At 39.8% G+C, this 27,534-nt stretch overlaps 1 protein-coding gene across 1 annotated transcript; it reads left to right on the top strand.

The window, feature by feature from the left end:
- Positions 1–863: 863 nt before the first annotated feature.
- Positions 864–27,091, top strand: LOC119918416 (mucin-19-like). The gene is given in 45 exon segments (XM_038739153.1): positions 864–945; positions 4,563–4,607; positions 6,723–6,948; positions 7,562–7,691; positions 7,860–7,917; positions 8,298–8,380; positions 9,686–9,881; positions 9,998–10,123; positions 10,221–10,341; positions 10,450–10,585; positions 10,672–10,746; positions 10,848–10,926; positions 11,072–11,209; positions 11,365–11,511; positions 11,662–11,756; positions 11,853–11,985; positions 12,310–12,553; positions 12,728–12,768; positions 12,929–13,017; positions 13,336–13,490; positions 13,578–13,716; positions 13,845–13,949; positions 14,265–14,459; positions 15,514–15,586; positions 15,669–15,838; positions 16,113–16,269; positions 16,786–16,896; positions 17,007–17,148; positions 17,279–17,307; positions 17,488–19,086; positions 19,212–19,415; positions 22,143–22,384; positions 22,570–22,756; positions 23,368–23,484; positions 23,487–23,595; positions 23,783–23,949; positions 24,063–24,132; positions 24,246–24,355; positions 24,533–24,564; positions 24,660–24,813; positions 25,702–25,739; positions 25,886–25,993; positions 26,232–26,271; positions 26,492–26,600; positions 26,784–27,091. Coding segments are annotated over 45 exon segments (6,942 nt in total). The 5' UTR covers positions 864–896; the 3' UTR covers positions 26,953–27,091.
- The last annotated feature ends 443 nt before the right edge of the window (positions 27,092–27,534 follow it).

Genomic DNA, 27,534 nt, shown 5'->3' with positions numbered 1-27,534 from the left:
ATTATATGCCTGTAAACTGAGGCTTTCAAATGGGTTCAATCTTCCTGTATGTGGAAGTGCAGCTGTGTTGCTTTGAGCCTGGATTGCGTGTTTAATTTTTTCTTATTTATCTGTGAATGTTTGCGATTGGTCATCTGCTGCAAACCCTTTTACGTGAACGTGTTCATAGCTGGACTGGGAAACCTAGCGTTGTGAGACCACTTAGGCCAATAGTTCTCAAATGTTTTCGGTCATGCCCCTGCCAGTAAAACTGAATTTAATTTTATCAATCATTCACAATAGAGGCTACAGGCTTTCAGTTAGCAAAATAGCCTTGCTAGTATTAGAACAGTTTTGTTTATGTCACCACATGAATATTATTCATGTAACTTAAGGTCCACTCAACATCTACTACCCTGCTGAAATGGCTTTATGCCCCCACAGTTTGAGAACCAGACTTAGCCTGATGGCGAATGTTGGGGTTAATGAAGCCAGATAACGCAAAGATATTCTGATTATGTTTAACTTTAGTCCCCCTGACCACATTCTCAAGATCTCTCTTTCACAAATGCACTCACAAGTTCCCACAATAATATATAACAGAGGACTTATTGTTATGCCGGGCTTCTTCAAAATGATAGGCAGGATATACTGGAAATTAACCATTTTCTAGCATTGCAAAATCATTTCCTTGTTTAAGCTTGTTTAAGCTTTATTACAGTTTGTTGAATGTATAATTGCTTTTTTCTCTTTTTAGTTTCCTGGTATTTTCATTGAAAGAAGTGTGCACATGTGAGCGTGCACATCTATGAATGGGTTGTTCAGATCAGTGTTTTAGTGTGTGCCTATTTAAGCCATGTGGCAGGTTGTTTGGCCAGTTCTTCTTGCTCTCCTGCAGCAAGGGAGCATCAGGCAGCATGACTTCACAGCGATGGATGCTGGCAGTCTGCTTTTCACTGGCCTCAGGTACCATGCAATCTTTAATTTCATTATATGAATATGAATTCATTCAGGGACAAGGATACTGCAAAATCAAATTTGAATATATTATATTTCAATATTCTTGTCAGTATTCTTACATATGCTCTGTAAAATGTAAAATATTCTGTAAAATTGTTTGTTGTTTTTCACGTTTTTTTCCCGACTAGTTTTTACTTTAACTACTTATTGATCAATAAGGCTTCAACCACACAAGTTGAATTAGAGAAAAGTTATCACATTCTGCAGACTGGAGTAAGAAAAGTGGTGGAATGAAACTAAGAACCTTTACTCAATTACTGTACTTTAAGTACAAAGTTGAGGTACTTTGAGTATTTCAGTTTAATAGTAGGGGAGACCAGGTATGGTTGTACCATTGTCTTTTTGTTTCAGAAACTATAACTCACTGAATTTGGTAGCTAGAGTTGTCAAACCTTTAAACAAAGTACCCACATTTTTTCACTACAAATGGCACCAATTCAATCCTCTACACGAATATCACAAACCTCGTGAGTTGATGTCAAATGCATTCTGTTCCCTTGTTACAACCTACCCCAATACCGGGGTAGGTTGCCTCAAAAACAGTTAGTGATATGAAAGAACAATGTTTCTCTCTCACTGTAACAGACAATGTCTGATGAGTCGCACGCGTGTACAGTATGTGTATTTAAATTTATCTATAGAATAAACTTACTGGTCCACTTCAGAACCAGCACTTCTATATTTTACTCTTTGGGGTACTGGGACTTTTTCTTGCGCACCGGGACTTCTTGCAAGCTGCCTGTACACTTCTCTGCCGTCTCCGCAGGTGGAGACGGAGTATGGAAAAGATCGTGTGCCGATACACATGCCAACATGTGAACAACATGTGAATGGGGAGTACTGGTCACAGAGCTGACAAATGAGCGCTGGTAACATTAGAGTGCAGGCTTGGTGGGCCCAGACTGCAAAGGCCACTGTCAGCCAAAGTTTAGCTAGCTGTTTTAGCATAGTGTTTTGAAATTAGAAATGGAAAAAAATGCATCACATGTTGCCTAAGAAACTACATTTTAATCTAATATAAGTCAAACAATTTTATCTGCAATAGTATAGATACTTATCAAAATATGGTCTTGGTCAAGAAATTTACTTCTGACCTCAAAATCAGTTTTTTCTCTATATATTCTGAATGTACCTGTTGCCAGACTTGATAACCACCACGCCTGATCGGGGAGGAAGCAGGTAAATACTAATATGATCACTTAACTCTTATTTTATCTCTAATTGGTGGAATTGGTGTTGTTACAACTCTCTCCATGTTACAACCACACCCGGTATCCCCTACTTTTAATTTCTACCACTAAAAATAATTGTAATTTTCTTAAAAATATATGGTTCTTTTTATTCCCCTACAATTATTTGACAACTTTAGTTGCCAGTTGCTTTACAAATTAAGAATTTACACACAAAACATATGATGAGCTTATAAAATGCAGTCAACACTGTAAGGAACAGCTTGAGTCAGTTCCACTTCTATAGCGTATGAAAAGTAAAATTACTCATAATTCAGAAAAAGTACCTCCTGTCAGTGAATAACTAATTATATTATTGAATTAATGTTGCTGATGCTTGAATGTGTAAGTCGCATTTGTGGCAGTGTATGGAGGATGGAGTCTGTCACAATTAAAAATTAATACAGAAATTGAAAAATGCTCAATTCAATAAATAAACATCCTTTTTTTCCATTTAAAGCACCAAAAACACATATAAAAATAAATGTAGGCATTAATTAAATTATGCAAGGAGACATAAATTGATATATTTCTTTAATTTGCTTCTTTATTTATTCACCTTTGTAATATTACCTCATTTATTTATTTTTCTTTATAAATTTCAAATTTATTTATTTATTAGTTATTTTTTAAATGTATTTATTTATGCATTTGTTTTAATGTTTTTGTATGTATTATTTTTCATTTACATTCCCTATTTATTTCTCCAAAGGTATTTATTTCTATCTCCTCTTTTACATTTCTGCATGTATTTCTGCCTCATTATGAAAATGAGGGCGCTGTGTCAAGGGGTCAACTTCTTGCATATTGGTTGATCAGTCAAACTGCAAAAAGCCTTGCTCCCCACAGGCACAGCAGAGATGGCTTCCTTCAGTGAACCAAGGCGTTTAGCAACTCTGTTTGAAAACAACACAACCAGTCAATGTTTTCCTTCTTTTTTGTGTGGACATTCTGACTGACAGTGTGTTTCAGTTAGCAGCATACACAGACACAGAGCTGCAGTCAGGTGAGATGTCGTTTGTGAGAAAGCAGTCAAGCTAGCCGCACCTAAATTTGGAGTGCATATGTATTTGAGCCTTTATGATAAATGCACTGAAACAGACCAGGGCCCGTATTTATAGTTTATAGCTTAGCTGAAAACGCATTATTGCTTAAAGTCAGTGGTGAGATGACGTCCCTCCCCAACTTGCTGACAAAGCATGTCTCTGTCTCCACAGTGCCATCACAAGCCCTACAGGCAGCTCCTAACCACTTGAGAGACCTCTGGAGCTCTCTTAAATAACTGGGAGAGTAAGAGTGATTCTTACCTTTAAGAAATTTGATTACTTGCTTTTATTCTTAATTTTAAAAGCAGGAGTAAATTTCATGAATTCTCTGCACTTAAGACTAAAATGGCAGTTTGAGAAGCTTGATAAATACCGGCCCAGAGCAAGATGACAGGCAGGGTTAACAGCTTTATTCTGTCATTTTCTCACTTTACTTTTAAAGACAAGTGGTGAAGTACGAAAGTCTAACCTGAAGAGAGGCTATCAAGTCTTAATAATTAATAAATACATCAGAAAATTATAAATGAAAATAAATAAGGTTACTTAATACAAAGGTGAATAAATAAAGAAGAATATTAAAAGAGAAATATTAATTCATGTTGCATTGTATAATTTAATTCATGCTTACATTTAGTTTTTTAATGTATTTTTGATGAATTTAATGTTTATTTATTTATTGAACATTTTTTCATTTTCAATTGTGGCAGACTCTGTTGTTCATAAACTGCAACCACCTACAACACAATGCAAATGCTACTTAAACATTTAAACAATAATAATTGCTGACAGGAGCATTTTACTCATAGTACTTTTACTTTTTATACTCCAAAGTAGTTTTAGCTTATAATACTTGCATACTTTTCACAAGTTATATTTTCAATGCAGGACTTGTGCTTAGTATTCTCTATTCCAGTATTGCTACTTTTACCTAAATAAAGGAAATGAATAATTCTTCCAACACTGATGTGCATGGGAGGTATGGGAAATAATGTGTTATGTGTATTAGTTGTGTGTTTACCAGTATGTTTGAAGGTTATCTCTGTTGGCGTATGATGTAATGCCTACTTGATTGTTCTGCAAACTAATTTCCCTACAGGGACAAATAAAGAGACTGATTGATGATTGATTGATCGATTATCTGTGCATCGCATATCCACATGTTTTAATCACTTCTGTATCTGGTATAACAATAACATCTCTGCTATATCATGTATTTCACTGTATTTGTATTAGTATTGATTTTTAATTATTGTGTGTTTACATCCACCTTGATACTGTATTTCTTCAGTTTTAGGGACAGCTGAATCGGTCACAACAACAGAAACTCAGAAACGTGAGTATAAGTCAATCAATGTTGGATCTTGATCAGTGATTTTTATCATATCATTTATCATATGGTTGTTTGCCCAGGCGTATAGGCTAAGTTTGGAGGGGACTGTGCATTTGTTTGTTTGTGTGTGTGTATGCACGTCTGTGAATGCATGTATTTGTCTGCAGCTAATCTCGCATGGACATCATCATCGGCCTAATATTTTTTGGGCACATTTAGGAAAGTATGTTCAAGGACCTCTCGTGGATACAGTGATTCACAACTTTTGAAAAATGTTGAAACCCATATTCTATGGGCTGCTCTGTTTTATACCGCCATTGACTGCTCGGGAGCATTGACTAAACATCAGGCGGCTATCATAAACTAGTTGAGGATTGAGGAGGACTCAGGAAGTAGATAAAGATGATATGGATTTTGGCGACTGGATTCCAGTTTCTAGTAGGAGAGGAAGTGATAAGGGAGAAAACGACAAAACAACCTAAGATGAAGTAGGTTGGTTTGCGAGTCAAAGAAGTGAACGAAGCTTGGAAGAGAATAGTTCAATGAAGTTGTGGCAAAAAGGTTGTGATAGAGGAATTTCTAATAATCCTTAAATTCAGAAAGGAAGATATGTTAGTTTAAGTCCAGTAGCATTGTATGGGGAATTTAAAAAAATTCTAGGAGAGGTGGACATGAGATTTCGAGAGACAGTCCAGAAATTGTAAACAAAAGCCATGTGGTGGAAATGGCATGAAATCTATTGTTGGTCATACAGGAGGCGGGTAAAAAGACAACAAACCCCTCCAAATTTCTACCCAGATATCCCTACATCAAGGAGCACCGTCAGGCTCTGGTGTTGGTCTCGACCGCATTTCAGCAGACCTTAGAGGGTCAAGTATGTGATCGTGCACCCACTGTCTTATATAATTTCGAGGCGGACCAGAGTGTGGTTGTTTGGTCAGCACCAAAGTTCGAATTCGGCCTTCACACCGACCCAAACAAACCACACCTAGGGGGTAAATACTCTAGGGTTTGGTTCAACGTGGAAAGTGGAAGAAAAGAGAGTGTGGGTATCCAATCTTAGATGATGGTTAAACAAAAGCAGCGCGAGATGAGGAGAAAGAAGAGATGATGGCAAAAACAAATGTTAAAAATAACAGTTCATACAGTAGTGAAGAGGGGAAAGAGGAAGGGAAACGGTAGTGGAGAATGAAGAGTGATTACAACACCAAGAAGACACTAAGACCTACTAAACAAGCAATTTACAAAAGCAGAACTGAACCGCTCTCTAAAGAAAACCAAGATATCAGCATCAGGCCAGTATCAAATTTGTTATAAAATGATAAACCATCTCAGTTTGCCATCCAAGGATATATCACTGGAACTAATAAAGTTTGGGAGGAATAGAAACTGCCCTAAAGCTGGAAGGAGGCTGTCGTAGTTCCAATATGCAAACCAGGAAACGATTGCACCAACTTTATAATTATAGACCAATAACATCTGCAAAATAACGGAGAAAATGATAAATGAAAGGTTAGCATGTTGTATAAAATAATTATATAGAAAATGGAGCACCTCAAGGAAGCATAGTAACTTTATTATTCTCCATCATGATTAATTATGTATTTTTGGAAACAGAAAATGGAACGGGGTTTTCATTTATTACAGGTGATGAGGCAATTTGAAAGAGGGGGAAACACTGGAATTCATTTTAAAGAAACTGTCACGGTTCTGGCTTGGTTATATTCTATGTTGCTGGTTTCCTTGTTCCTGTGTAATTATTTGGGCTATTCATCAATACAACAAAATTTAAAACGCAACATAGCCACAGGGACCGGTAGAAGTGAAGTGAAATGTGTCCCTGTGGGTACGGGTCTCTAAATCTGAGAGAATAATTTGTTCAGGTGGGTGGCGGGTGGATGGTGTATGCGTCCATGCAGACTCGGATGATGTCAGAGCTGATCCACCATCACATGTGGAGCACAAATGGTGGAGATCTGTTGTAGTTGATGCTAAATTAATGCAAAGTTATTAGACTTCATTATTGAGTTCTGAATTGATCATTAAAAGAGTAGCATTGTTTAAACATTTGGCAAGAAAAAGAAAAACAGATTGCATTTCAACTGATCGTTCTTTCAGACACTTGCAGGACATTTGGCAGCGGGGTTGTCCAGCCTTTCAATGGTTCAAGTTTCTACGTGCGCTCCAACTGCCCGTTCACTCTCACCCGCTTCACCCACAACCGGGTGGAGTGTGACATCACCACACGGCGGGACGACAGCGGGCTGCTGGTCCAAGTCGAGATCATTATCAACAAAGTCAGGACTGTTTTGACGAATGGAAGCATCCTGGTGGAGAAGAAAAGGTTTGGCCCTAACCCACCCCGATTTCTTTACAGGGACCACTCAGAAAACCAAATGACTCATGCAATGTTTGATCTAATCACACATCCTGGAGTCTGTATTTGTTCAGATCAAACGTATATTCTCAAATAAATCACATTGCTCTGCTACACCAACAACAGTAAGAATGAGAGCAGCAGGTGAGTGCTGTGCTCTTAGGCCCTTTCAATCATTTACTGAAAGTCAGGTGCTGACATTGTTATCCATTCTTAAGATCTTCAATGTTAGTTGATTATTAGCTTTTACTCTTGGACACAGTTACTGATAATGATTTGTCTTTCTGGTTGAGTAAAATGTAAACAGAGAGTTAAGGCATGTTCTTTCAAAATCAGAGTTGATGAAGTGAGAAGACTTCTGATCAGTCAGAAATAAAAAGAAAGACCTGAACTTCAGGTGATAGTCTGAAGAAACTTATATGCAAAAAACTTTGGATGCACATTGAGTAAGAAAATCTATGTTATGTATTTTGCATTGTTTTGTGACAGTGGAACCTGAATATTGTTCTGATAAAAGTTCAAAAGTTTATTTAAGGATTTTGTACTTTAAAACCCACTCTGTATGCTTATTTGTTGACAGCGTTTCCCTTCCATACGACCACACCTACCAGCACATCTTTCAGTACGGCATCTACACTAAACTGAGGAGCTCGCTGCTTCCTCTGTCTATCACTTGGCACAATGTACCTGGAGGAATAGACACAGCGTGGGTAAGAGGACACTGGTGCTATGTATATGTTGACAACCTACAAAAGGGAGCATAAACACAGGCACACAAATTCATACACAAATAATGCAAGTGTAGTTCATTTGAACATTCACAGCTAGTTTGGTGCTGTAGATCACTAATCACACCCACCTACTAACTTTTTGTTAAGGTGGAGGTGGAGCAGGAGCTGAGTGCTGACATGACCGGACTATGTGGGAACAACCAGGGTAGGTTGGTTAAATGACTGAATTAACAGCAGAATTGCTGTGGTATAGCAGAAGTAACATTAGCAGCAGTACATAAAGAAAGCAGTAGCAGTTATAGTGTTGGTGGTAAAGAAGTAAAATGTGTTGTTATTATAGGCAACAAATGACTTTTATATGTAACTGGTAAGCTGTATGTGATGTTAAATTTAAAAAAAGAGAAAAACTCAAAAGTCAAATAAAACAAAGTATAAAATGAATGCATAGTGGGCCTAAATGTTTCTAAAGGTTTATGCAAGAATTGCATCTTTTCTAGTTATCAGTATAATGTAGCTGATTTTAGGAATGCACAACTTTTGTTCACACAGTATGCTCAAAGAATGTCCAATTTTTTATGAAATTAGGCAACAAGCAGCAGTTGATCACAGAGAGTGTGCTTGCTGATGACACATGTCAAACCCGAGATCCTGTCTCCGTTACAAATCAAGTAAGGATTACTTGATTACTGAAAACACAACTGAGTGGATGTTGTGATGGTACTAGATTCTAGACTGCTGCTGCTCTGTATGGTCTTTAGTTTTTTCCATTTATTAATCTTATTGAAAAAACCCAGGGTATTAATTAATTAAAGCTACTGGAACTTTAGTTATAAAGTAATGACTTTATAATAATTTGTATATATCATTAAATATTGAACCGTAGATGATACTTCAACTTCTGTACTTGTTAATTAACATTTTTGGGACTAGTCTTACTTTTGTCAGCCATTTTAAAATTTAGTCTTTATCCTATTATTTTTACTAAGTTTTAGTTGACTAAAAGTCTGGATATTTTAGTCTGATTTTAGTCAAAAGAAAAGTATTTTAGTCTAGTTTTAGTCCTTAACCATCATTTTTGTCTAACTCATTAGTATGATTTTGATTAGCATTTATAGCTGTAAGTATGTAGGCCTGGGTTGATTGTGAAAATATCAGGCATGTTTGTCTTTTTATAGCCTAATAATAATGATAATTTCATAAGTGGCCATTTTGATACAGTCACGCTTCACACAACAGCTGCGGCTGTGTTTGCGACCTGACTTTTCTTTTCTCCATGACAGGGAAGAATTTAGAAAGTTGCGTGGCGCTGTGGGGAGCGCCCAGCTGCAGTAGTAGGCCTACATGGATCATGCCTAATATCCATGCCCGATGCGTACGGTCGGTGATGGTTCCCTCTGGCTGGATGAAGTCTGACGCTCCCCATGATGATTGAGAAATATGGAGATTAATGTCAATAAAGCAAGCTGTCAATATTTCAGAGATCCCCCGAAATATCACAAATCACGCTTTTAGGGGAGCTGATGTCTAAGCACCTCTTTCTCCCTAGCATGTTGTGTTCATCACCAGAGTTCACATCCTCCACAGTAACGTTTTCCTCGCGCACCAGGCATCGCCCCGGTCAGCCAGGATTCAAAGCACAGGAAGAAAAACATACCACTGAATGAAAGAAAATATGGCCTGTAATATTTTGTATATTGTATAATATTTTTCGTCAACAATATTGCATGTTAATATAGTCACAGTCAGCATTTAAGGACATTATCGCCGTCTCGTCCTCGTCCCCTTTTTCGTCAGGGAAAAAAAGGTCGCTGAGGAATATATTTCGTTTAGTTTCGTCTGACCAAAGTAACACTATTTGGGAGTCAGACCATTTAACTATTTTAAACATAAAATGAAGCTAAACGCATCTCAATTTGAGCAGCAGTATGTCCTAGTTCCAGATGTTCAGATGGTTTCTCTGTTAATATTTATAGGTCTGCAGTCGGTTCATGTCCTACGTCATGGATTGTTTGAAAGATAAGAATCCTCATTATAGACAACTCTGTGACAAGAACACTTACGGCTATGAAAAAAGTAAATACATCGGCTGTGCTTTCTTCAAAGAAGTTGTCCAACAGTGTGGAAACAGCAGCTATGTCTGGACTAGATGGAGATCTGAGACAGCATGTGGTAGGTGCTCTTTGAATCATGATCTTAAAGCTCTTCAAGTTGTTTGGCTCAAATCTGTTTCAACACTTATTTGAAGAGCACTTGATGTGACTGTCTGTTTCTGTGGATGTTTGCAGCGGAACAGATTTGTCCTGGAGACCTGGTTTATGTAGAACAGGGTCTGGCCTTTGTTCCCAGCTGCTCCAATCCGAACCCCAGATTATCCAGCCAGGATCTCACCAGCTCCTGCGTCTGCCCAAACGGTGAGCATTATCTAAGTATAAAACTCTCCACTTACACTTCACACTTCTTTAGCCTACAGGAGTTTAATAATGAGAGGTTTTCTAATTTGTGTCCCAGGTAAGGTGCTTAATGATCGTGCAGTTGGCTTCCACTGTGTGAGTGTGTCCAGCTGCCCCTGTGTGTTTGCTGGAAAGAGCTACTCAACTGGAGATGTACGTGGCACCAAGTGTCAGACATGGTAAGTGTTGATACTTATGAAATATCCATGTAATGCGAATTTCAATTTGCTATGAATAAAACGATTGAAGATTTTCAATTTAAATTTTATCCTGATTTCTCTCCACAGTACGTGTGACAGAGGCACATGGCAATGCTCTAAAAACTTCTGCCCCAACAGATGTCTTATTGAAGGGCCGTTTGTGACAACATATGATGGCAAACAATATGCCATCCCTGGTAAATGTTCATACTTGGCCTCACAGGTGAATTTTTTCCCGCAAACCCGACATTTAACATTGAAATATGTTGTGGTTTTTTGATACTAAATGCTCTTTTAAAATCACTGTAGGGTCAAGACTGGCAAATAAAAATTGCATTTTCCGAAAAGGCACCCTCTCTGAAAACAGTCATTCTTGAGCTTAAGGTACGAGCAGTACGGGTTGAATTTAAAACAAAATGATCTATCAAACTAAAGTCAAGCCAAAGTGGTGCAGATTCACTGAACTTTGTTTTTTGGATTTGCAGAAAACACATGCGTTGTATACATTCTCAAACAACATTGTTACATTTGGAGAGGAGGAGATTACTGAACTTCATCAGTCTGGTAAAAGAAATGTGAAGAATTGTTGCATCTATTTAGGAGCCCTTAATGTGAATATGCAATGTGTCTGGTAGCCTAGTAAATATCCATCCATAAAGGCTTGGTGACTCACTCACCCAATCACTCACCAACTTCATTCACCCGCCAGATCAAGCTCTGGTTTTCTGGCAGTCGTCCATGTACGTCCATGTCCACACACCCTTTGGTTTGAAGATCCAAGTCCAGATGTCTCCTGAAATCCAGCTGTATATCACTCCACCCAGAAACCACACTGGAATTATCTCAGGTTAGAATCTCAGTCCATATACAAGCCAAACTATATTTAATGCATTTGGGATTCACTTTCATTAGGACTTCATCTCTTTAAATACAAAACTGCCTTCTATATCCTCTGTTGCATGATTCAGTTTGATTGGTAATTTTAGTCCGTCTGTCTTTCAGGTCTTTGTGGCAACAACAACAATGACTCCACAGATGACTTCACCACCAGCAACAACATCATTGAGAACTCTGCTCAATTATTTGCTCTGTCCTGGAGTATGGGTGATTGTCCACCGAACATCAACCCCTGTGTCAACACAGACAATGGTACCAGTGAATGCGACACTGTAAATGTGCTTGTAAAATGTTAAAGATGTTTACTGAATATTTTACTTGTCTTCTTAAATTCTGTATATTACTGATGAGAAGTTATTGAGATTTGGAGGCAAATCTTTTTTGTAATATGTATCTTTACAGAAATATTTGCTGGTGAAAAGTGCTCGGTGTTGAGCAACCCAACTGGGATATTTGCTGAGTGCCATGGTCATATCCCAATTGATCATTACCACATGGTAACAAGTATAAATATTTAATTAGTTCTTGGCGGTTTCAGCAATTACCACATCAGTGACAACTCCTGTTCACATGAAACTGATTTCTATTTCCAGGCTTGCATCCAAAGAACATGTAACTGTGACAGCAGTCTACAGCAGTGCTTGTGTGTTGCTCTGGGCAGCTACGCCAAAGCCTGCGCCAATCTGGGTGTTGTAGTTGGTGACTGGAGGAAAGCTACCAACTGCAGTGAGTTCAGCTTTGATAAATACACAATTTATTCTGTCTGCATCCCCCCACTCAATTGTAAAAGACAACTTTATGAGATTGTTGTTTTTGGCAATAATGATAAAAGAATTATGAGAAACTTTCCAGACCCTCCAGAACAGTAAATAATAAAGGCTTCTATGAAGAGATTACAACTTGAGACAGCTACCATGTTACATCAACCACTGGAAATATATGTCAATGAATATATCACAAATCAGTATTAGTAGTATTAAATTATAGAATTAAATGAAGGGGTTAAAAATCTGTGGATAATTTAATGTTGATCACCACGTTGTGTCGCAGCTCTGACATGTCAGAAGAACCAAGAATTCTCCTACAACATGCAAGCTTGCAATCATACATGCCGCTCCCTGTCTGGCCCTGACCCTCGCTGTGGGCTGGACGAAGTGCCTGTGGAGGGCTGTGGCTGTCCGGAGGGAACTCACCTGAACAAAGAGAACGTCTGTACCCCAAAGACGGAGTGTGTTTGTCACCACCAGGGGGGTACAATGCTTCCAGGGTGTGGGGTTATCGACGGACGAAAGTGGTGAGCTGTTTATCTGAGTATTGACAGCCATTTAAAATGCTTAATTATCATTTAACTTGACATTTTCACTTCTGTAGTTTTTTCCCTGTAAGCTGTTACCCACTGTGTGCTCTAACCAAGTCTTCCCAATGCTGTTGTAGTTCAGTCTTGTATCTCAAACTTTGTCTATTGCAGCTGCTGTGAGAATGGAAAACTGAGCTGTTCTGAAGATTGTGGTAAATATATACTATCATAGTCTTTACGCAATTGTTTGAACTTAATTAGTTTGTTAATAGTGGAACTTCACCGCAAAAAAATAGAAAACTTGATTGCGTCAAACCTTCTGAATTTTAATCAACACACTGTTTTTATATTTTTAATGATTGTTTGCATCAGGGTGCAGAAACGGGAAGGTTTGTGTTCATTGCTCCAGTGATCCAGTTAAGACGACTCAGAAAACCTGTGACAGTCTCAGCAAACCAGTGGTAGGTCAACAGATATTTTTATGTACATTACTTGCATTATTCATTCATATATATTTGTTAGTAGCAGCAGCTGATTAACTGCCTGGTAAGATTAATAATAGGTTATTTATTATTTTATTAGCTTTATTAGCTTTTTCTGGTGATGTGTTGATGACACGATTGAGAGCAGCTGATATTGAAATCTGTCATTTTAGTTTTACATTAACTTTCTGTCAGTAAAAGGCATCCCTAACATTTACCATTTCTCCAAATCAGGTTTCTTTTATTGTGATGGGTCAAATGTATCCTTGAGCTAAAAGATTTTCTTTTGGTTTCCAGGACACCAGCAGGACCTGCGAGAGTGGCTGTTACTGCCCACATGACCAGTATGAGGATCACCATGGCAACTGCGTTTTTCTGGACAACTGCACCTGTGTGTACAGTGGCAATGTGTACCGTGCAGGACAGACTGTCAAAACCAAGTGCAAAACATGGTAACGCCTGCATTTGTGCTGCTTTGCTGCTTCCTTCAAATCCTAATGAAGCCATGATGCAGAGGTTTACATCATTCTATCTTACAGCGTCTGTGGTCGGGGTCAGTGGAACTGCAAAGATGAGCCTTGTCCTGGGAAGTGTCAAGTTTACGGAAACGGACACTACCAGACTTTTGACTCCAAATGGTACCGCTTTGATGGACACTGTCAGTACACACTTGTAGAGGTGAGAGCAAACATGAAAGTTGGAATGAAATCCACTGCTTACATGTTTCTTTGCAAATCTCTTTCAAAGGACCCCACCAAAATATTAAATACAAAGTATTTTTATAAAGACTGATCTTTTTACTTCAGGATTACTGTGGAATTAGAAACGGTACCTTTTCTGTCAGAGTTGAGAGTGTACCCTGCTGTGATGAGGCGCTCACCTGCTCTCGCTCCATCATCCTCGACCTGCAGGTAGATTTTTTAACCATTTTTCTTCACTAAGACCCCGAGCTATTATCCCCATGTTTATTCAGTCTTCATTATCTTAAATAATACTGTAATATCCATTTCTTTATTCACTTTATTTCTATCCCATTGCTTCACACACTTCCTCAACTACATGTTTCACTCAGTAAGTTTTCACACACTCAGATAATTCAGAGTAGTACTAGTACTGACTGAATTGATGGCCAATACTGTAAAAGGTCAATGAAAAAAAAATGTCAAGTAACTTGTTCATCAACAATAAAAAATATTTCCATACAATGATTTGTTCTGTCCTAAAAGGGAATGGTCACCCTGACACTGAGCGACATGAGGGTGACCAGACACTACCATGATGGCTGGACTCCGCAGAAAGAGTCATTTTTCTCCACACACACTGTCGGACTCTACAACATAATCTCAGTGCCAAGTAGAGGTATAACTCTGATCTGGGACAAACACACCCGCATCACCATAGAGCTGCAAGCAAAATGGAGGGTGAGTGATTGGATTGTTTTTAAATCTAGTAATTTATATATAATTTGTCACATTAAACGCTTTGATCTTAAGTGTAAATCAGAAAATATCAGACACTGCTAATAACAAGGTTAAAAATTAATTTAAAATCCACATTTTGTTCAATTGGTTAATGTCTTCTAATTTTCCTTGTACTTTCTGCTAAAGTCAGCATCAGAAAATACACTATATTTAAGCATTGATCATTACTGATAGTCATCCTCCCTCCTTTTTTTAATTTCAAATGTAATGTATGCAGTGTAAGCATTCCTGTGGTTTGAATCCTCTCGGGGCGTTCCTACAATGTTTTGTGGCAAGGACAATTATCCTCCTCCCACTGCCTCTCCACAGGGGTGCCCCAAGGCTCAGTGCTAGGGCCCCTTCTCTTCTCACTTTACACCACCTCACTGGGGCCATCATTTGCTAGCACGGCTTCTCTTACCACTGCTACATAGACGATACGCAACTCTACCTATCCTTCCTGCCAGACGACCCCACCGTCTCGGCGCAGATCACAGACTGTCTCTCGGACATATCTGCATGGATGAAGGCTCGCTACCTTCAACCTTCAACTTAAACCTCTCTAAAATCTTGGTCATTCCAGCCAAGCAATCTATCTACCAAAACATCAAACTACAAATTGACTCCTCAACCATCACTCCAACCAGGATGGTGAGAAACTTGGGTGTTGTGATTGATGACCAGCTGTCCTTTTCAGACCATTTTGCTGCTGTCTCTCGGTCGTGCCGCTTTGCTCTATACAACATCAGGAAAATCAGGCCCTACCTCACTCAGTACGCCACCCAGCTTCTGGTTCAGGCCATGATTATCTCTCGCCTCGACCATTGCGATGCCCTCCTAGTAGGTCTTCCAGCTTGTGCAGTGAAACCCCTACAAATGGTTCAGATGTTTGTATGTTGTTCCTCAAATGTAAGTCGCTTTGGATAAAAGTGTCTGCCAAATGAGTAAATGTAAATGTAAATGTAATTTCAGAACTTTTCAAGACATTTTGACTTTTTAAACATCTCTCCTGCAGAACCAAGTGTGTGGCCTCTGTGGCAATTTTGACTCCAATGAGAGGAATGACCTAGCGATGAGTGGCTCATCAGGTATAGTGGTTTTCTCTTTATTCTATGAAGCAGTCAAATTTCTGTCTTGGTGGTCAAAATAACACCAACAATCTGTTTTTAGTGGCGTCCAGTCCTCTGGTGTTTGGCAACAGCTGGAAAGCCGCCACACCTCCTTGTTCTGATGTGACCTCTGAGATATTTCCATGCGAACGCAACTCCTACTGCTCAGCCTGGGCCCAGCGGCGCTGTATGATCCTTACAGGAGACAAATTCAGAGACTGCCATTTAAAAGTATGCATTTGACTTATTTAGCATGCCCCTAACACCAGGGCCAGCGTTTCAATTCCCGTGTAGGTCTTTTATTGCATTACATCTTGGAAGCAGGTTGGCATAGAAAGTAAGCAGACATCTTGAAGGGACTAAGATCATAAATGAACAAATACCTTTGAGCTAAGAGTCACCACTCAACAATTTTATCTAAATCTACAAGCATATGATACAACAACTGTTTACAGAGAACCCTTTAAAGTGTTAAGCTGTATTCTGGATGTTCTACAACCCCCAGGTGGATCCAGAGCCCTACTACCATGCCTGTGTGCAGGAAGCCTGCTCCTGTGAGTTTGAAGGGAAGTTCCTGGGCTTCTGCACAGCCGTGGCAGCCTACGCGGAAGCCTGCAGTGACCAGGATGTGTGTGTAAACTGGAGAACACCTGATCTGTGTCGTAAGTTGCAGCCTCCCCAACATTTCAAGCATTAGTTTGAACTTAACTCTTAAAGCCGTTTCTTTTCAGATGGTGAGCAGGGAGGTAACATTAATGTTACATTTTAGAATAACTTCTAACTTAAACCCATAAAGAGAACGTCTTGATTAGATAAGTTCTACTCAGTTGATTTTTGATACCGGTTTTCATGAAAGGGGACCGTTATGTCATGGCATTTTAACAATACTTTTTCAGCGGGCTATGCTAAGATTGCTAAAGATGTATTAGCTTTCTTGGCACATACGGAACATTACGCACATTTTAAAAGTAAATAGCCAGTGTCATTTCACTGAATTTAACATTCTTTATAAAATTTACAAAGTGTGCAAAGTGTATAAATATTTAAGTATGTTTTTGTCACTACGCAGATGACGGACACTATGCAAGAGACATCTCTATAGCCAACAATGGAATGATGAAGTGTTTTTATTACTGCAAAACGTAAAGTAATTTAAGCTGTGATCATTTTAATCTTAGCTGTCTACTGTGACTACTACAACGAGCAGGGTGAGTGTAGCTGGCACTATGAAGCATGTGGTGAGATGCTAACCTGCAGAGAAGGCAAATACATCCCTCACAAGCTGGAAGGTAACCACATTTTCTCAGTGTTATTCAAATTTAACAGCTGAACTTTTTTTTAGCCTTGGCTTTATTAAAGCCTTGTGCCCATAAAATAAAATTGTTTGTTCTTGGAAAAGGCTGCTACCCCAGATGTTCGAAGGAGGCGCCATACTATGATGAAAATACTGGTGAATGCACCACATTGACAAACTGCACCTGTTATTTTAATGACACCATTATCCAAGCTGGAGTAGTGTGGCAGAATCAATTTACTAAGTGGTAAGTTGGGCTATATATAATATTGTATATATATATGTGTGTGTGTGTTTTTAAGGTGAACATTTCATTATTCGTTACATCATTATTGGACAACTGGATATTTTTTTCTCTCTTATATTAACCTCGTCAGCCGCTGTGAAAATGGAACAATTAAGTGTTGTAAGTATGATTTATATTCATGTACTGCTACATTTACTATTACTACATTCCTATTACCAGTTATACAAAAATATGATATCGACTTTGTGACAATTTAAATATTTTAGATTATAATATGAGCTTTTCACAGAACCTGTTTCTCAAAAACACCAGACCATAATTCCACCTATTCTTCAACAGCTCAATCATCAACTCCTGAACCAAAAACTTCCACCACACCTGCCTCAACTACCACTAAACTAACTGTGCCATCTACCACCACTAAACCAACTGTGCCATCTACCACCACTAAACCAACTGTGCCTTCCACCACCACTAAACCAACTGTGCCTTCCACCACCACTAAACCAACTGTGCCTTCCACCACCACTAAACTAACTGTGCCATCTACCACCACTAAACCAACTGTGCCTTCAACCACCACTACATCACCTACAATCACCTCTACTCCAGTGACGAATATTACCAATCTGTCAACTGTGCTTTCTTCCACCTCTATACCAACAACTACAACTGGTTTAACTACGACTGAAACATTATCAACAACAGGCCCCTTCATATCTACACCAGTGACGAATATTACCAATCTGTCAACTGTGCTTTCTTCCACCTCTACACCAACAACTACAAGTACTTCACCTACCACTGAAACAACTGTTCTTTCCAGCACCACTACAACAAACACTACAACTGATTTAACAACGGCTGAAACATCATCAACAACAGCCCCCTTCATATCTACACCAGTGACGAATATTACCAATCTGTCAACTGTGCTTTCTTCCACCTCTACACCAACATCTACAAGTACTTCACCTACCACTGAAACAACTGTTCTTTCCAGCACCACTACAACAAACACTACAACTGATTTAACAACGGCTGAAACATCATCAACAACAGCCCCCCTCATCTCTACACCAGTGACGAATATTACCAATCTGTCAACTGTGCTTTCTTCCACCTCTACACCAACATCTACAAGTACTTCACCTACCACTGAAACAACTGTTCTTTCCAGCACCACTACAACAAACACTACAACTGATTTAACAACGGCTGAAACATCATCAACAACAGCCCCCCTCATCTCTACACCAGTGACGAATATTACCAATCTGTCAACTGTGCTTTCTTCCACCACTACACCAACAACTACAACTGGTTTAACTACGACTGAAACACTGTCAACAAATAACTCTACCACCACATCTACAACTAGAATGAGTACCACTTCAGTGACAACTGCTGCCTCAACACAGCTTACAATGATAACAAATGGCACAGAATCTACTGCAACTGAGCTACAGACTGAATCTCCTAGCACTCTGCTTACCACGTCATACACAACAGACACAACTAAGCCAACAACAAAACATACAGAGACAACAGCAACAACACTTCAATCAACAACCACCTTTGCAACTAATGCTACACCTACTGAAACCTCAGGTCCGACTGAACTAACGAGCACAGAAGTTTCCACTGAAACATTTACCTCTTCTACACATTCAACCACTCAACCTACCACCTCCTCCGAAGCAACAACAACAACAACTAAATCTACGCTGATGCCACCAACAACATTTACCACCAAGGTGGCTACAACCAATGCAACTACCACTGAACTGACGACAAGAACTGATGATGAACCAGGCACAACAATGACAACGTTAGAAATAACAAACCACACTTCAGTAGCCACCAACCCAACGGAGACTACAATAAATGTTGAAACGGAAACAGCAGTCACATCAACATTCCGCACCACACCTCAATGTGCGTCCTCTATTCTGCATATTACTCTTTTGTTCAATTATCCAAGATGTCAGTTCCATAAATTACCTAAATGTTTTTGTCTTTTCTGTGTTTACTATCTTCTGCTGTTGTGTTTCTCAAAGCAGTGTGTAGTGTGTGTAAAGACCTGAAGCGGAACAAAACCTGGTGTGACGGTGAGAAGTGGACAGAGGACTGCTACGATAAGTCCTGTAGAAATGGAACAATTGAGTCGACTCCAGTGGTTTGTCCAGAGTCTACAATTCCCATCTGCCCCAGACAACTGACCATAAAAGTGCAGGATGGATGCTGTGAAACATGGAAGTGTGACTGTAAGTGCATTCATGTCTGTCTCTGCCACTGGTCTTGTTAGAACCTCATTTATCCCTCCTTTTTTCACTTTTGTGTTTAAGAAACTCTCAGATTGGAAGGTTTGACCATATGATGGTACTAGAGGAAACATTAAGGGGTCACCAAGGTTATTACAATCAATCCTGTGGAGAACATAAATGTCTGTTGTAAGTTTTATACTTAGAAGGCATGATTTAAGAGATTATTGGATTACGAGTCCTCCTCCCTTTCTGGCGGGTATACCAGTGTATCTGCGCCTTCCATCAGGCGACGGGGAAAGCGTGGAGGTGTGCTGGTCAGATAGAAGGCTTACATTGCATCTACAGATATGACGTGTCCTTACAATGAATGCTACGCTCCTGCCGCATGGTGATTGCTGGAGGTGCGAGGCCGATGGCTCCATCCCGTTCCGCCCATCTTGACAGTTACCTCTGTTACCTCTTATCCTATGCGGATTCGGTCCTGCAGAGGTGGTGTGGATTCATTGAACCTTTGCCCGCTGGATCGTGCGGCGCCTTTGGCCAGTGAGGATCGTACTCTTCTTTTGGCTCTGATTAATGTAAGATCGCTAGCTAACAAGACGTTTCTGCTGAATGACTTCTTCACTTCACGGGAGTTCGATTTTATGTTTCCGACAGAAACCTGGCTTCGTGCTGGTGAGTTCAATTCATTCTCAGAACTCCGAACTTCATTTACCAGTGACCCCTCTGTCCCCCTGTCTGCCCAGCTGTCTTCCACCTTCTTTCTGACACAGTTAAAAAACTACATCCTGCAAACTGCCCCCTTGACAGTATTCCTGCACGCTTTTTTAAAGATGTTTTTAACACTGTTGAATCAAGCATTGTCACTTTGGTTAATACATCTCTCAGCTCAGGGTGTGTTCCAGCTGCTTTCAAACACACTGTTGTGCAACTGCATTTAAAAAGAAGAATCTGGATACTTCAATTCTCTCTAATTTTAGACACTAAGCTTCCCTTTTTGTCAAAAGTCTTGGAGAGAGTGGTTTTTATCAACTCTTACTTACTTTTTAATGATCTTCTTTTAGCTGTTGACTCTGGAAACTCTGCTGTTTTAGTGTTTTTAGATTTGACTGCAGCCTTTGATATGGTTAATCACTCCATTCTCCTATCCCGACTCGAACAGTGTGTCGGCATTAGGGGCATAGCCCTCAAATGGTTCAAATCATATCTGGCGGATAAAAGTTTCTCTATTCACCTCGGTGAATTTTCTTCATCTGCTGCCCCTCTTTCTTGTGGGATCCCCGAAGGATCCATATTGGGCCCCATGCTTTTTTCACTGTACATGTTGCCATTGGCGTCCATTTTCAAAAAACACAATATCTCCTTTCATTGCTTTTCAGATTATATAAAAATCTATTTGTCCTTGCTTAACTGCCTGAGAGATCTTAAAATATGGTTGAATCAGAACTTTCTCGTCTGAATTAAAGTAAGACTGAGATTGTTGTGTTCGGCCGACCTGGGGATTTAAGTGCTTGTGTAGACGTTCTTGGTACTTTAGTAACATATAGTCGTCCATTTACCAAGAATCTAGGTGTGATCTTCGACAGTGCTTTTAAAGTTGAGAATGTTGGCCAAAATCAAGCCCTACTTGCCTAGCAAAGACTTTGAAAGTGTAATTCATACATTTATAACGTTTCGACTAGACTACTGAAAGTCTTTGTATCTTGGAGTAGACCAGTCATCTCTCCATCGTTTAGTTATGCCGCATTCAGACCAAATGTGAATTTTCTCCTTGCGATGCTTTCCTCGCGTGAGTACATTTGCTGCAAGTGTTCACATACAAGACGAGAAGGCAATTTTAAACACAACTTGCCATTACTACAGCTGTATGAACCCAAAGTAAACATTTTGCTGTGATTAAATAGAAATAAATAGATCAAAATGATGCCAAAATAACTACAACAAGCAGATTTGTTAAACATATGAATTCATGCTTTGTCATGTCTGTCAGCAAGACAGCAGGACAACAACTTCTAAAATGTTTGTTTTCTGAATGGAGTATGGATCGGTCAGGGCTATTCTATTCCGGTTTTTATATAAATATGAAGTTGTAGTCCGACAGAGCTAATGACACTCAACAACAGTGGAACCGGATGTGCACGGAAGCTAGCTGCTGAGAAGCTCCAGTGAAGATAAATCAACGTTGTAATCCCAAAAACTAAAGTAAAAAGCTAATTTAATAAAAGCAGTTAACTCTGAGCTCCTCCTGCGAGTAAACGGTGTAGTTTTCAGAGCAGAAGCCGGCCCCGCCCCCTTTGCGTCGCTTCGCGCCGCCCGACAGGAAGTCGCTGCTCTACGTGTCTTTGCATTGACTTTCTATGTAAACCCACCGCCCCAAATGCTCGCTTCGCTTTTGGTCTGAAAACACCTTAATTGGAACTCTTTACCTGTTGAAATAAGAGTTGCCCGGACTCCTGACATTTTCATTGGCCTTCAAACAGAGTGACTTTTTTTCTACTGTTGTTGTCATGTATATTTGTTGTGTATTGTGGAAAGCACTTTGGTCAACTAGTGTTGTTTTTAAATGTGCTAGATAAATAAACTTGAACTTGAATAGCCATCCATCCAATAGCTGTTGATATATTTCAGTCTGGACCAAAGTGGTGAATTGACAGACTGAGCCATGTGGCTAGCTAATTATTTTTTATATTATTTTTAATCTCTCCTACTTCCCCATTCTGTCCCAAGGTCGCTGTGAGCTATATGGGGATCCCCACTACATCTCTTTCCAAGGAGTAAACTTTAATTTCTTAGACGACTGCACCTACATCCTGATGGAGGAAAGGTCACCACTCCATAATCTGACCATTGCTGTTGACAACTTCGACTGTGTGCCAGGCATTGAAGGCTCCTGTGCTAAAGGCATCATCCTGAAATATCAGAACAGTACTGCTACACTCACTATCAATCCAGATTTGTTTGCAGTACAGGTAGGATATAATGCAGCTTTCAATTTATTTATAGTATGTCATGTCACTGTGTACATATTTGGCAACATAGATGCTGAGAATCATTTTCTGTGATGTAGGATATCTTTAAATAAAGCTATTTAAGGCTGCCATACACTATAGAAAGGATAAGACAGTTGCTTTGATACTTATCTAATCTGCCCTAGGCCACTCTGAACAATGCCGCCATAAAGCCGCCATATGAGACACCTGGGTGGAGGTTTGAGACCACGGGGTACATGGTGTCTATCTACCTCCCAGAGATCCGCTCTTATGTCTCCCTCAGTCCGTATTATACCCTGGTGGCCAGTCTAGCCATGGAGCACTTCCTCAACAACACCCAAGGACAATGTGGTGGGTAATGGATTGAAAGGGAGGGTCCACCTGTGTTAAGTGCATGCTGTATATCCAATTTCACAGTATGTGTTGTCTGTGTAGAGTGGATTTCCAGGTAATGCAAAACATTTTTTTGTAAACCTATTATCTTTATCTCATCTGTCACTCTTCTGTCGGCTGCTTTGCTGAATTAGCTTGTAGGCTAACATACGCAAAAAGTGTGTTAATCTTGAAGCTGCATAAAAAATTCTGACCAATACAGGGCAGAATGAAACAGCAATTCAAATCTGCACCTTTTGATATCAAATTTCTGAAAACACTTAGACCAGCTGGTTGTGTGGCAATAACTTAGATTTTAAAATAGATCTTCTTCATCAGATGATTTAAATATATAATGTTATGGGAATGTTTTTCTTACTTACTGTATATTTAGGAATTTGTGCTGAGCCAATTCTTTTGTGGACCATGAGGGTGCCAGCTATAGTTAAGATATATGAGATGCTGCCATCCTCACTGTTAAAACTAATGTATAGCTTGGAATGAGTGTTTTTCAATTAAAATCTGTGTATAATAGACTTTAAATCAGACATCTTCTTTTGCTGAAGCTTACCTCTCAATCTACCCTCCAGGTGTATGTGGCGTTGGATCATGTGTCCGTAAAGGAGGCCAGATTGAGGACGACAGCTGCTGTGATAAGACGGCCTATGACTGGGTTTATCCTGACCCGCTGAAGCCAGCCTGTGTTCTGCACCAAGGAACGTACCTTGTCACCCAGTGACCACTCCACCACCCACTAACACCCCCACTGTCACCACCTCCTGTCCTGGGAGCCGACTATGTGAGCTGCTAAACCATCCGTAAGCTGCACGAACACACACAGACCTTGTGAGGGAATAGGTGATAGAATTGGGAATAAGTGTTTTGTACATATGTACTACAGTTGTACTGTAGGTCATAAAAGCAAATCTCTCTATGTTTTGAGTTGTCTATTCCTGAACTACTGAATAAAAAAATGTATCTATCTTATCTCTTCTGTTTCCTCAGAGTCTTTTCAGAATGCAGGACGTATGTGAATCTGATCCTTAAGAAGAGCAACTGTGAGTTTGATTCATGCAGGAGTGGCCCTTGTTCTTCACTAGAGCAAGCTGCTGACGAGTGCAAAAATGCTGGTTTCTGTGTTGACTGGAGAAATCTAACTAATGGAAGGTGTGGTAAGTATTTTTTATACTCTGTAAAGCAAAGCCAGTCAGACCGTGGACAGATTATTGTCTTGTTTGTTTGCACAACAAGACAATAAATTCCTCCTTAAAATGCACTGTTTCAGATGTGCCGTGTCCAGAAGGATTGGTTTTCAGAGAATGTCAAAACAAGCTGGATGACGTCTGCGATGGAAGGTTTGTAAAGTTTCCTTTTACCAAAGAACATCATCCAAGCACATTTGTTTCAAGATTTTCTGTCCTGTCAAGATTTTCCCCATTTCTCTTTCTTTTCTGGTTTGGCTGTACAGAGCACTTTATCCAGGAGCCGTCCTTGAGAAGAACGCCATAGGCTGTTTCTGTCCCAGCGGCCAGTTCAGGGCAGGACCGTACTCAAATATCTGTGTGTCTGACTGTCCGTGTGAGTAACATGTCCTACAGTAGACCCACCTAGACACACTTTGCTTGATATCTTATGCAGTGCAATACTTTTTGATGCACTGGCAAAACTTCTTATTTACAGATCATGTGCAGGAGTTATACATCTCAATATTTAGTTATAAATGGGGTTAATGTAGTGTTTGTTTTCTTCCACCAGATTGTAAAGGACCACTTGGTGAGCCCAGACTGGTAAATATCTTTCTCATCAGTGCGAAGATAGTAATAAATCTGGCTCTAGACTGGATTCTAGATTTTAAGAAAGTATTTCCATGCATGTCTTCCAGCCTGGTGAGGTGTGGCAGTCCGGCTGTAACCTGTGTACATGTAACAACCAGACTCGGACAGAGGAGTGTCTTCCAAAACCTCCTGAGCCAGCTCCCATATGTAGCCCTGATGCTGTATTGGTAAACACCTCTTGCTGTGGTGATCAGACTTGTGGTAAGAACTGGACTCGCCTTTTCATGTACAAATACTATGGGCCCGATTTACTAACATCCTGAATAAAGAGTACTGAATTGCGTTGCATTCTAAAATATTGCACATGCAATTGTAGTATCTGTTATGGGTGATTTGCTAAGAATTATTGCGTAGATGACAACAGGAGCAAACACAATGGAGGTGGGAGTATTTAAATGAGGGTTTTGCGTGTTTTAATGGTTTCCGTCGTGGAGAGTCAGGAGGGAAAGCAGCCACTGCGTAAAAACCACTGAGTACTTGGGACAGCACACCTGAAAAACTGCTTTGCGAAACCCCAGCAGAAACAGCTACAGTATGCTGGAATGACCCAGATGTGAGGAAATGCCAGCAGATTGTGCTTCATCCAGCCAGATGAAACAATCACTGACCGTCCGCACTATGCCCGGTCGCTCCGTTACCTCTTGTCCCTGGCCAAGTACGCCCCAACGCCCCATTCCCTCTCTGATATCTACAATGGATTGTGGCAATAGCAGCCCTCTCTGCGCAACACTTGGTGGTTTGCACCTCCCTTTCAAATGTATTAAATAAATAGCACTCACTTGAAATTTATGTTTAGGCTTGTTAGATCACATTGAGTGTGGTAAATAAAGGCAATTGCATGTTACCCTCCCATTACTTTGCACAATAAAATTAAACGTCCCAAATTGCATTTTCATTAAGGCAAAAGTAGAACAACAGGCGCTATCTTGCACTTTTGAAAGACGTCATTGTGCGTGCACACGTTAGTAGAATAACCCCACGTGTTAATCTGCTGGTGATCAAGTTTGCACACATTGTTACTCACGCAAACCTTTAGTAAATCTGGGCCTATGTACCTAGGCACTTATTACTACATGTGTTATTTTTCAGTTGAGAAGACATGCAGATATCATGAAAAAACATACAAGGTATGTTGTGTCCAATCTCATTATTATAATCATTACAAAAGGAAGAAAAGTGTTTCTTCTCCTTTAGAGAAAAAGTGCATTTTGGATTTAAATGAATCACTGTACTGTAAAGTGTCTTGTCGTGATATCTATCTTTGTGTGTGTAGGTGGGAGACAGATGGAAGGATGCTGCCCATTCCTGCATTTCATTCAGTTGCAGCAAAGAGGGTATTAAGACTGAGACTAGAGTCTGTCCAACAGAAAACTGTCAGGAGGTACTACACACCCTAGTAACATCTTACCAGTCTCATTATGCAGAAATAACTTGTTACTGCATTTCCCACCAGCTAAAGAATGGTTTACAATAGATAGATTGGAAGTATTACGTAGAGCTGCTCCAGGGGGCTATAGCTTTTATTGAAATTACAAATTGGAACAAAAATTTCTCATTGGGTGTAGAAAGAAAAAGTAGAACAATAACCATTTGATCTTGTGCTGTTTATTTATTCACAGGAGGACAGAATTTGGGATGACGAGCACTGCTGCTTTACATGTAAGTTAAGTCAAAATCAAAATACTGAAGTCATTTATAACTGCTGACTTTGTCACATTGACTTTCTTTCAGTCTGTAGAGTTTTGACATTTTAGTTTTAACAATTTTCAATATTCAAATGTTGGATGTTTAATATTTGACTCTATAAAGGGGGAAAATATCTTCAAATTTGTCGCTCACACTCGCATGACGCTCACATATTAATTTCCCCTAACTCCAGGTATCCAAAGCTGTGCTCCGAAGGTGACCAGTATTAACGTCACCGTAGACAACTGTACCACCATCATGCAGATGCCTGCGTGTCAGGGCCAATGCATGTCTGAACCCAGGTGAGAAGAATTATACCTGATCACTGATCAGCAGTAACATTAACACATTTTGAAGATTAGTGTTCAGTGAGAACTCAACAATAGATGTGTTTCATTGTCTCTTTGACAAGAAGAAACTTTCCTGAATTTTTACTTTCCCCACCGCTCCCACTCTCCTCCCCTCCGGTACTGTCACTGCAACAGGGTCGTGTTACAGGGTGACCTGCAGGTGGAGCAGAAGCACAGATGCTGTCGGGAGCGGAGCTCCGAGAGGAGATCTGTGACCCTGCAATGCTTCGACCTCACGACCAGATTCTTCTCTTACAGGCATGTCACCAGCTGTGAGTGCAGAGGCTGTGGTGACCAGTGCTGAAAAGTACTGACGGCACAGGCCAGAGCCAAGAATAAACAATGCTGTAATGTGTCCATTAGATTTCCAAATCAAATTCTAATGTATTCAGATTTTATAGATTTCTAATAAGAAAATAAAATTAATCATTTACTAATCTCCAGTTTGTAGTATGTATCTTCTTTCTGTGCAGTTCACACCTTTTCACCCTAAGTATATATTGGTAGCCACACTGCTCCGGCTGTGATCACTCCTATTCCCAAGTCTTCCAGAAGTTAAAGGGTTGTTTCATGGAAATAACAAAAAAATGATGATGTCTAGCCATGGAGGTAGTTCTGTCGAGCTCTCTAACACTTGACAGACTAAGATCTAAAATTTGGATAAGGATCGCTGCTGAAAATGCTGATGACCCCTAACCTTTCCACTAGCACCAACATCAGCCTATAGTTTCCACATACTTGAATACTGAAGAATGTTTGCTCACATTCTCAGAGAATGAAGCTAAATATTTTCACTTCATATCTCATGACCTTGCCAGCTGGGACCCCGCGACCCTGTACTCTGTATAATGATTGATGGATGGATGGATGAATGGATCTCATGACC

The sequence above is a fragment of the Micropterus salmoides genome, unplaced genomic scaffold (assembly GCF_014851395.1).
Source record: "Micropterus salmoides isolate LMB-PRFRI ecotype aquatic unplaced genomic scaffold, ASM1485139v1 Ms_hic_scaffold_23, whole genome shotgun sequence".
Classification (NCBI taxonomy): Eukaryota; Metazoa; Chordata; class Actinopteri; order Centrarchiformes; family Centrarchidae; genus Micropterus; species Micropterus salmoides.
Note: the sequence above shows the minus strand (reverse complement) of the source record. Positions and strands in the feature narration are given on the sequence as shown.